This window comes from Mobula hypostoma, chromosome 2 (assembly GCF_963921235.1).
Source record: "Mobula hypostoma chromosome 2, sMobHyp1.1, whole genome shotgun sequence".
Lineage (NCBI taxonomy): Eukaryota > Metazoa > Chordata > Chondrichthyes > Myliobatiformes > Myliobatidae > Mobula > Mobula hypostoma.
The window spans coordinates 112,365,704-112,377,954 of NC_086098.1; the positions used below are offsets into that span (position 1 = coordinate 112,365,704).

At 40.6% G+C, this 12,251-nt stretch overlaps 1 protein-coding gene across 1 annotated transcript in view; it reads right to left on the minus strand.

Moving 5' to 3' along the window:
• Positions 1 to 4,006: 4,006 nt before the first annotated feature.
• aldh8a1 (aldehyde dehydrogenase 8 family, member A1) overlaps positions 4,007 to 12,251 on the minus strand; it is a 47,827-nt gene continuing 39,582 nt past the window's right edge. Inside the window, exons 6-7 of the mRNA XM_063040427.1 lie at positions 9,442 to 9,603; positions 4,007 to 5,003 (exon numbers count right to left, since the gene is read on the minus strand). Coding sequence (XP_062896497.1) covers positions 4,551 to 5,003; positions 9,442 to 9,603 — 615 coding nt within the window. The 3' untranslated portion in view covers positions 4,007 to 4,550. The remainder of the gene's footprint in view (positions 5,004 to 9,441; positions 9,604 to 12,251) is intronic.

A 12,251-nucleotide genomic window follows, 5' to 3' on the forward strand; every position in this document is an offset into this window, starting at 1 on the left:
AGTACCCTGTATAGTTGCAGCATGACCTCCCTGCTCTTGAATTCAATCCCTCTAGCAATGAAGGCCAACATTCTGTTTGCCTTAATAACCTGTTGTACCTGCAAGCCAACTTTTTATGATACATGAACAAGCACTCCCAAGTCCCTCTGCACAACAGCATGCTGCAATCTTTCACCATTTAAATAATAATCTGCTCTTCTATTACTCCTTCCAAAGTGGATGATCTCTCATTTACCAACGTTGTATTCCATCTGCCAGACCTTGGCCCACTCACTTAACCTATCTATATCCCTCTGCAGACTCTCCACATCCTCTACAATCTGCTTTTCCACTCAGTTTAGTGTCATCAGCAAATTTTGCTATGCTACACTCAGTCCCCTCTTCCAAATCATCAATGTAATTATAAACAGCTGCGGGCCCAGCACCGACCCCTGCGGCACCCCACTCACCACTGACTGCCAACCGGAGAAACACCCATTTATACCAACTCTCTGCCTGCTATCAGTTAACCAATCCACTATCCATGCGAATACACTTCCTCCGACTCCATGCACTCTTATCTTATTTATAAGCCTCTTGTGCGGGGATTTTAACCTCCACATAGATTGGGTGAATCAGGTTGTGTTTGTTGTGTTTATTTTATAATTAAAAGATTAATAATAAAATAAAACGACAGCCTCAAATCTCACAGCTCAGCTCCTGAACAAAACTGTAATGGTACTTATAAAGTGTGTGATCGACAAAACCATTTAACCATACTTGGTTGATGTATTTGCTAAGAGTCTCGTCAAGAGGTTCCCACAGCTGCACCACAAAATATCACCAGTCACCCACAGAGCTCCACACTTAAAGCCCAGACTTCCGCCAAATCTTACACGTAGGCACCGACATAGGTTCCTGCTTACCACAGCATAAACTAAACACAAATAACAAGTCAGAAATTCACCAGCTTACTCAATTAATATAACTCCTCCACACAAAATGAATATCAAAAAGATTCTTTATGCAGATTATTTCACATTTAGGTTAATTTTTCACTCCAGTGCACAATTTCTAACTGCCTTGACTCAACTGAATTGTTCACATTAAATATGGCTTTCTCCATATTCCCAGCTCCAAGATGCTACCCATCACCTGTTCTGTGAAATCACTTTCTCTCATCACAGCACTCAACACCATAGAAATGCTGGAGACAAGCTGGTGCGGTGGAAATTGTCCCAGCTTAATCATCAAACTGTCAAAGACAACAAACAGCATTTGATAAAATTAAGAACACTTCAGAAGTCCTGAAGAAAATTTATAACGTAAGTTATAGATATACATCCCTTCAACAGAAGTCCTTCAAGTACCTGATTAATGAGGAAGATATATCCAGTACAAGCTGAAACTGTGAGGAGTAAACTTCTAAGAGAGTAGACAGAATAATCTGCCAGAGGAGGTGGTGAAGGAACAAGATTTCAGAAACTTCTGGACAGGTACTTGAATGCACAAGGAATAGAATGGTATGGAATTAATGTGGGCAAGTTATTATAGGCATCTGTTAGTCTTGTGAAACCATGGATTTGCACCTTGGAAGGTTTCCAAGGCACAGGCCTGGGTAAGGTTGTATGGAAGACCAGCAGTTGCCTATGCTGCAAGTCTTCCCTCTCCACGCCACTCATGTTGTCCAAGGGAAGGGCACTAGGGCCAATACAGCTTGGCACCGGTGTCGTCGCAGAGCAATGTGTGGTTAAGTGCCTTGCTCAAGGACACAACACGTCGCTTCAGCTGAGGCTTGAACTAGCGACCTTCAGATCACTAGACCGACGCCTTAACCACTTGGCCACGCGCCAACACAGTAGGATTAGTGTCAGTAAGCATAATGGCTGGCGCAGATACAGTGGGCCGAAGGGCCTGTTGCTATGGTGTACAACTCTATAGCTCTGTAAATAGTTCTTATAAAGTTCATAATTTACAGTTCAGAAGGAGCCTATTCTACACTGACAGGGTGAGAGAAGGTTAGGAATGCAGTGTGTTGGTGGAAATGTTTGTTTGCTTTGCACTGACTGGCTGCTGGTGTTTGTGGTGGCTAGATGTTAACAGAGAGTCTGAGGCCTAGTGCCTGGGGCCTGAATGTCTACCATTCCCTGCCCAATGTAACACCAAATTCTGAACTGGGTTTTTCACCCACGAGGATAAAAATTGTTTTGCAGCAGATGGCAACAGGAGCAATTCAAAAGCAAACTACTGGATCTCTGGAAATTTGGAATGAAAACAGAGATGCAAGAAATGCTCAGCAGTTTAGATAGCAAACATGGAAAAGGACTTGACCTTTTTCTGCCTTTATCGATTTTGTTTTTATTTTAGGAATTGAAGACGTTTGTTTATCTCCTCAGTCCTGTGAAATCATGGTGAGCATGTGACCCAACTCCAACTGAACTCTTTGATATCACTTATCTCCTTTGATCAAGAATAATCCACCTATCTCAGATTTGGACAATTGACATCAATTGTCATCTGCAAACTGTTATGCCCCTGCACCAAGAAATATTCCCTAACTCCTGGACGGCCTCCTGTCAATTATAGGTCAAGCTTTCTAATCATGGACTCCCCCAGCATGGAATGTTTTCCACCATTTTTGTCTGCTTAGCCTTTAGTAAACCTGCCAGGTTCCCCCTCAGCCTCCTCTGTTCCAGGGAAGAGAAACCCAGCCTATGCAGTCTCTCCTTATATCTGTAATGCACCAAACCAGGTAACATCCTGGTGAATCTCTGCATTCTATCCAATGCCACCACAGTCTTCCTCATGGCAACCAGAACTGCAGACGGTACTCCAGGTGCAGCCTAACTGAAGTTTATTAATTTAGAGACACAGGCTCTTCCAGCCCAATGAGTTGCAAGGCCCAGCAACCCACCTACTTAACCCTAGCCCAATCACAGGACAATTTACAAAGACCAATTAGGCTACCAACCAATACCAACCAGTCTTTGAACTGTGGGTGGAACCCAGAACAAGTAGAGGAAATCCATGCGATCACAGGGAGAATGTACAAACTTCGTACAAATGACATCAGAATTGAACTCTGAACTCCAACGCCCAAGCTGTAATACTTGCACAATGCCAGGCTTCAGGTTAGTGTACCAGTCCATCTGTTGGCATCCAGAAACTCAGGATGACGGCACAGGCTAAAGAACAGCAGGATGCAATTGCTCATAATCAAGCCCTCATGTAAATAGAATGAGATCTTTGCAACGTGAACAATCTGCTTCAAAAGTAACAAACTCCTCTGGGAGTTTAGGAAATACTGAACAATCAATGGCATTGATGCTTTTAAGAATTTGTTTTCTAACTTCATACACATGGGAGCAATGTTGCACAGCATTCACAGTTGTTCTGACCTTCCCACTATATACAGCCTTCAATCTGCCATGGAAACCTATCCACATCAGCAAGAGTGTATTTCATAGGAGATATCCATCGGCCAATGAAATTGATCTGTACTGAATTTGATGCGGGCTAACCTTTCTGAAAACCCCCCTTTACCTGACATGTGGTGCAGCTGGGAAGCATTTACTAAAAGTAATTACTACAACTGCTTAGAGACTCTGGGCGTCTCCTTCCTCTGCGCCTATACCGTTGGAACATAAGCCGGCAGAATAGCACAGCATCATAGATCGCAATCTTTTGATGCAATTTCTGCTGAAGGGAAAATAGAGCACCGTGGACTTCAATGACATCGTCACCGTGTGAGTGACAAAATGCTGGAATAACTGCACTCAGAGGTATGTCAATCCAGATTCTTGAAGAGGGGGACTTCATCAGAAAATGGACACCAAGATTTCAAAACATGTGCAGAACAAATTCAGTGCACAGCAGACATAAAGAAATAAGTACAAATAGTCTAATTTGTTGATGTAGAGTTTAACAATCTCAATTCTCATTGGATAAAGGAAGGGGCTGCTTGCTGACCCACTGCTGCATGATAGTCTTTTCACAGATAACCAAAATAAATTAAACTGAAATACTATAATTCATAATTCACTTTATTTTTCAAAATTACTCTTAACATTTTCAACTTATTTTGATACTAGTAGGTTCAGCTGATAAAGTATATAACATACTGTATGGTTAAGGCTTTTCTCTCATATAATTGTATGATGCAGTACCATACTGCTACATCATGTGTAAGGCTATACTTGCTTTTGAAGAATTACTGAACAACACTCCAACAAAACAATACTACTGATTACAAATTATTGTTTAAAAACAACTCTGCTGCTGATCCTTGTCATTTGCTCTGTCAGGATGGCCACAACAAGAAAGAATCATCTTATCCTCTGATAAAGAATAACACATGCAAGTGAATGAGCCTCAGCAGTTACCACCGGCTGAGGACTGCTTTCATACCTCATATTCCCAGGTGAGGTACTCCTTCGCTTCCAAGCATCACAAATGAAGCTCCATTACAAACAATTACAAGTGATGGATAACATTTTGAATTATTTCTACAATGGTTTTTCACTTTTGATTTAATTACTGCAGGTTAACAAATCACTCATTGAGGGGAGGAGTCAATGTTTTATAGTAATAGTTTTAACCTCTGTGAAAAACTCAAATGAGTCTTTGGCCCCTTCTCTGCCAACTCCAGAGGCCTTCATGCCACCAAATGGCAAATTCAGATCGCGAATGAGCCAGCAATTGGTCCATACCATACCAGTATGAAGCTTCTTGGCAACCCGATGTATCCGGCCGACATCTCGTGACCATACAGTGGCAGCCAACCCATACTTCACATTGTTTGCACGCTGGATAACCTCTTCCTCACTTTCAAAAGGTACAACACAGGTCACTGGGCCAAAGATCTCCTCTTGCATACAGCGTGAGCTATCCATTACTTCTGTGATCACTGTTGGCAACAGAAAGTAGCCAGTTTTGTTCTTATCAGGAACATCCAAGGAATCAATTCCTTCACCACAAAGAATCTTAGCTCCTTCATTTTTGGCTAGATCAATATAACTCTTTACCTGTTTGGGAAACAAAGATAATGCTGTTAGCAAGAAGACTGATTCCATTACTCACACAAAACAAGCAATCAAGCCTACTGCTGATTAATGTTATCAAGTAATATACTAACATTTGTAAATTCAAAATAATTTACAAACATTTTACAAAATCGGATACTGGGTAATAATTAAGGATACAGTGTCATGACAAAGAACAAAGATATTTCACAGGCTTTCTGAAGGTTGGCAGAAATAGCAATGTGGAAGGGTAAAGACAAGTAAAGCAGTATGTAAGGGCAAAACAACTTATGGCTATATTGTGCAGATGAAGGACTGAAGAGACAGAAGTAAGAATAACACTGACAGAGCCCGAACAGACATGGTGCCGAAAAGGTAAGGCATTTGTAAAAAAAGTCTGCATATTATGGATTTCAAAAGTAGGCAATAGAGCTAGTAATTATTGAATGGATAGGAGGAAAGAGACTTCATGCATGTGAAAATGTGAATGGTGGAATTCTGGATCAGGTAACAGTATACATTCATAAGGTCATAGAACAATACAGCACAGATACAGGCCCTTCAGCCCAAATGATCCAAGCTGACCATAATGCCCACCCACCTAGCTCCAATTTCCTGCATTTGGCCTATGTCTCTCTAAGCACATCCCTCCACGCACCTGTCCAGGTGCTTCTTAAATGATATTGTTCTACCTGCCACAACCACTTCTTCTGGAAGCTCATTCCATATACTCATCACCCCCTATATGTCCTCAGGTTCCTTTTAAATCCTTCCCTTCTCACCCTAAATCTAAACCCACACTTTTGGACTCCCCTAGCTCGGGGAAAAGACTGTTATCTATGCCTCTTATAATTTTGAATATTTTTATAAATAAAGGCCTAGCTTGGCCAACCTCTCCCTATAACTCAGACACTGAAGTCCTGCCAAAATCCTCACTTTTTTTCTGCACTCTTTTCAGTTTAACCACATTTTCCCTTTAAGAGAGAGAGAGTCCAATATTTTACATCATACTCCAAACGTGGTCTCACCAATGACTTACACAACTGCAACATATTCTCCCAACTCCTACAGTGCATTGCCATGACTGACGAAGGCTACCATGCTAAACCCCTTTATTCACCACCCTGTCTACTGCTATGAAGGAACTAAGCACTTGTATGTCTAAATCCCTCTATTCCATTACACTCCCTGATGCTCTATCATTCATAGTACAAGTCCTATACTGGTTTGACTTTCCAACATGCATCACCTCACATTTGACTGTATTGAAAATCATTTGCCACTCCAGGGACCAGTTCCTTAAATGATCAGCATCCCTGTGTAATCTACAACAACACCTCCTAACTTTGTCACCTGCAAGCTTATGACCAAGCCTTGTACATTCACATCCAACCTATTTATATGCAAAATGAATAACAAGGGTCTCAACACCAATTATTGTGGCACACCACTAGTCATCAGTCTCCATTCTGAGAAATGACCTTCAACCACCACCCTCTGCTTCCTACCTCTGAGCCAATTTTGAAGCCACCTAACTTGCTTTCCCTGGATTCCATGGGACCTAACTTTCCAGACCAGCCTACCACATGGGACCTTGTCAAAGGCCTCGCTAAAGTCCAAATAAACTACATCTACTGCCCTGCTCTCATCTACCTTTTTAGTTACCTCTTCAAAAATTCTAAATTTTTTGTCAAAAATGACTTTACATGCACAAAACCATTTGACTGCTCCTAATCAGACTCTGTCTATCTCAATGCTGGTAGATCCTGTCCCTCGGAATTCTCTCCAGCAACCTCACCACAAATGATGTCAGGTTGACTGGCCTGTAGTTCCCTGGCTTGTCCTTGCTACACTTGTAAAATAATGGAACAATAGTAACCACCTTCACGTCTTCACGAGCTTCACCAGTGGCTGACGATGAAGCAACTTTCTTTGTTAAGGCCTCTGCAATTTCTCCTCTACTCTCCCAAAGTCTGAGGATGCTCAGTTTGCTCTGGGATTCATCCACCTTAATGTCCTGTAAGGCTGCAAATACCTCCTCCCTAGTAATAGAAATATTCTCCAAAATACACCCACTTATGTCTTGAAGAACCATGATTTTCTCTTCAGTAAACACCAAATTAAATACCTCTCTTACTCCCTGTGGCTCAAGACAATCTCTAGGGGAACATACTTTATTCTTAACCACTCTCCTACTCATAATGCTATAAAATCTCTCAGAGTTTTCCCTATCTTACCTGTCAGCTCCATTTCAAACCTTCTCTTTGCACTCCTAATTTCCTTTTAAAGATCATCTATTTATAGTCATCAAGGGATTTGCTTAATCCCAACCTCCAAAAATGAATATATCTTTCCATCTTTTTGTTGAACTGAGCCTCAATATCTCTCATTAGTCAATATTCCCTAGACTTGCCAGGTTTACCCTTCATATTAACAGGGTGCTCCTGATCTCCTGTTATCACACTCTTAAAATTCTCCCACTTACTGTTCATTGTTTTTCTTTCAAACAGGCTCATTTCATCGACCTCTGCTAGATCCTGCCTAATTCCTCCAAAGTTAGCCCTGCCGTAGTGTAGTACCCTTATCTGTGAACCTGCCCATTCTTTTCTATCGCTTATCTTAAAACTAGTAGAACTGTGGTCAGTAGAGCAATGTTTCACTCTGACTGCCACATCAATTAACACACACAAAATGAGGGAGGAACTCAGCAGGTCAAGCTGCATCTATGGAGTGAAATAGATAGTCAACATTTCGAGCTGAGACCCTTCATCAGGACTAGAAAGAAAGATGTCAGAAGTCAGAATAAAGGGGTTGGGGGAGGAGCACAAGATATCAGCTGATAGGTTAATCCAGGTGAGGCGGGGAGGACAGGTCACTGTCGGATCAATGTACTTAGCAGGAATTAAAATATAAGATTTGCATGACCCCCATATTTACATATAAATATAGGTAGAAGGGCAACCTGGAGAACTTTGAAACAGTCAAGTTGCGAGACAACAGACATAAGTGTTTCAACATGGTTGAGGTTGGCACAAGTTAAGTGAAGTTAGGAGGAATTGGCTGATGTAATGCAGGTGTAAATAGGGAATTTTAGTTGATGACATGATTATATGGTACAAGGGTCATCCGTAATTTAGAATTGTCAATAATCTAATTAAATCTCATCAAATTGTTTCCAATCAATTTCACATGTGTACACTTTCCAGCGTGAGCTAATTGGCAACAGATACCAGAACTGAAATTTTCCTCATCCCCAACCTACACACGAGACAGCTTACTTCCTACCGCATGAGGTTAGACCTATGAGCACAGAGAAGGGACCAATCTAAAGCTCTGCTGTTCTCGGCTCAGTTTCTCAAAAACCGTATTAACTGTCTCTAGGTGCCCTCATCAGCCAAGGCATTAAAAAGACAAGTTGGGATGACATGTTTCAGATGTGGTGAGACAATGCTTAGAGTATTGTGCGGATCTGGTCACCACACTACTAGAATGATGTGATTAAGCTAGAGAGTGTGGAATAGGCTTACAAGGATGTTGCCTGATGGCAGGGCTTGAGTTATCAGGAAGATTGGATGGACTGGATCTGTTTTTCCCAAAAGGAGGCTAAGAGGTGAGACATAGATAGGGTAGATAGCCAGTGTCTGTTTCACATAGAAAGGGTTGTCTAGAACTAGAGAGGAGAGGTTTGTGAGAGGAAAGAGGTTTAAAAGTTCTGAGGAGTAAATTTTTCACAGCAAGAGTAGGTGGTATTTTGAATGTGTGGTCAGAGGATGTGATAGAGGTAGGAGCAGTAACAAGGTATAAGAGGCACCTGGTCAGCAGTAGACCATCAAAATGGTAGGCCAAATGGGCCTGTTTCTATGCTGTACAATTCTATTCATCTCTTGTTATCAAGATATGAGGCTTCTCAGACTCATTTACCCAATGAAGAAGCCTCCTTCTCACTGAGATTCACATAATATGCAAGTAAGTAGCTCCATTTAACATTTTATTTCAGAATCTAGGCCATTTCCCTGTAGATAACTAATGTGTTTTGTTCACTGGTCCTATCGACCTTCATCTTGCTAAATGCCACAGACATGCAGGCAATGAGAACTCCTAGTGTAAGGAATGCCCTCTGTTTCCTCCACTAGTGGAGCAGTCACGTTTGGGCCAGATACAGGTTTCACCCTCGAAACGGCAAAGCTGAGCTTTCTGAACAAAAGCTCAGGATCCAGGTACTGGACAATTTCAAGATGCTCACCAGTGGATCAGAAGGCACACACAAATTTAGGACATGCAAGTTATAGACAAAAGCATTCATTTACATTCATTTTTTTAAAAAGCACAATATTTTAATTAATGCTTTCAAAAAAAGCCTGAAATGAAAATTTAAAGTGTATTTTTGTTTTATAAATTGCACTTCTATTTGAAACGCCAGCATGCGAGGATGGATACAAACCTTTTCCATATGCTCTCTACTGATGAGGGCTCCCATATTGGCAGTTGGGTCTGAAGGAATGCCAACCTTCCACTTTCTGGCACCCTCCACAAACTTCTCCAAAAATTCACGGTAAATATTCTTTTGCACAAAAATTCTGCTTGTGCACAGACAGACTTCACCCTGGAAAAAGAGAAAAGGAGTTCCTGAACTGAAGTCTGTTTTAAGTAATAGAAGTTTCGCTGAGGGGGGTGGTGGATAAGGAGATGGAGGGAGGAAGAAAGAGAAAGAAAGACACTCAACACACACAAAATGCTAGAGGAACTCAGCAGATCAGGCAGCACCTATGGAGGCAAATGGACACTTGATGTTTTGGACTGAGACACTTCAGCAGGAGTTACTTTAATGGTCTGAAAATGTAACGTTAAATTCAGCTTTGCTTTAATTACAGCCATTTCAAAAAGCCCTCACAAAACCCTGCTCTCTCATAGAATCTCAAGTTGATCCTTAATATCTAATGAGGATATTCTTTTCTAATGGGCATCAAAATTCAACCCCTTATTTCTTAATCTTTAAGGCTTTGCTTGGAGCCAACAAGTTTACTCTAACCCTTTCAGAAACCCATGATTTATTTGGCACAGTAGCTGTGGGTCCTGCAATATCTGTCATCATGGAGCCCCATCACCCCAGCCATGCCCCTTGCTCTCTCCTCATTGTTGCCTTCAGGAAGGAAGTACAGGAGCCCAAAAATTCAGACATCAAGATTCAACCATAGCTTCATCATCACTGCCTTCAGGTTCTGAAACTGACTCAAAAAGCCATAATTTCCCTCAACCTGCACTAATGTTGTTATGATATTTTTGTTTATTTTGTCATGTAAGATGTGTACTTTTATGTTAATTTAAGTTTATATAATTCATGATTGTCATATTTGTAATACACTATGCTGCTAACTTTCATGGCCTCTATATCCCAGGTTTATATGCCCACGACAATAAACTTAATCTTGCACACATAAATTGGCCACTTCCCTTCTGGCAGCCAAGTTCCCAATGAGAACTTACTGTGCAGTAGAAATAATAGGTGAGTTTACATTTCCCACCCACCTGGCTTCACCTGTCCCCTTCCAGCTAGTTTTCTTTCCCTTCCCCCTGTCGTTTTTATTCTGGCATCTTCTCCCTTCCTTTCCAGACATGAAGAAGGGTCTGGACCTGAAATATCAACTTTTTATTTATTTCCGCAGACGCTGTCTGACCTGCTGCACTCTCCAATTAGTCTACCTATAACTACCAACTACTCTACCTTCTTTAGATCAGTTTTTTTAAAGCAACCTCATTGAGCAGGATTTTTTTTTAATCTTTCCTGGTATCTCCTAATGCGGCTTGAAGTCAACTTTGGTCTGATATCACTCTGTTGAAGGGCTTTGGAATATTTATACGGTTAAAGTTGCCACATAAATGCTAATTATTGTTATTACCCAGGCATCTTGTTTCAACTACCTAGTATATTATACAATTGCTGCTTTATCTCACTATCATGTTGTTCTTGTGACTTTCTCCCCAGTTCTCATACAGGGCCATTGACGATTTTAACTTGCTATGCCTATTGAATATTTTCTCTACTAGGATGCTATAAGGTTTATGTTCAAATTTAATAGGGATGCTTGAATACATTTTTTTTACTTTCATCACCTGTTGTCTCAGATGGAGAGAAAGAAGCAGTTTATTTAACAGGTAGCCAGTCCAACATCACACACTTTACACAATTATACAAAGCTAAGACTATTCTCAAATGTCTTCAATTAATTTGGAACTTCCAAACTGTAGCAATATGCTCCATTGATTCTGGTGCCAATTACCTTTCAAAAAGTCAAATGAGAGTTACATTTGACTAGAGAATTCAGTGGAAATTGAGCAAGGAATTTTGAATGACTTTCTGAAACAGCGTCAGATAAATTCTGCTAGATGTGGAAAAGTTTTGTGGGGATCTCCTTCCTTGCCATCATAGTTCAAAAAACATCAAAACTATTGTGTTATCTTACTTCAGGCGAAATCTGATTTTGTATTTGTATGTCTGTCAATATAGAACTGTGAACAGTGTGTGTTTTTTTAACATCCTCTGAAAGCAGCAAATAACAGCAACTCACCCAGTCCTCATCTTGTATCTACTGGCTATAATACTCTGGTTTCTAGGGATTATTTCCAATATAAACCAGTCATATCCAGCCTTCTTGCCTCCCCTGATCACTGATCCCTGGCAGTCATGGTAGAACCCTGAAGACACTGATTATTTTGTTGGGAATTGCCTGTGTTTTTTTTTGAGGAGGGATTTGTTTTCTTATTACTGTAGTTTCTGCACTGAGTACCTTTATCACTCACCATGCGGAAGTTACAACTGAACTCCTATTTGTAATACCTTGGTATGATCTGATCATTAAGAGTTACCATCAAAAAAAAAATTGTTTTAAGAATCTAAATTAACCATTAACGTTGTGCAGGTAAGGCAAGACATTTATTATCAACAATTCCTTTCAAGTTCACTTTTCCTTTCTATATTATCAAGCACTGCACTGATTTGCTGCTGCAAAGGTAACAAATTTCCCAACATCTCACGGTGATATTAAACATGATTCTGATTTCTCCCACAGACTCCGATCGTCCAAAAGACTGTTGCAACACATTCATCCTATCTGAATTGTAAATGAGTTCTGTCTGGGGATGACATATCAATGCCCTTTAAATGTCTCACACAAGACACTCTGGTGTCAGGATAAGCAATAAATTTTGTAATAACACATCCTAAGTAGTATGTAAAATGATACAATAAAAATG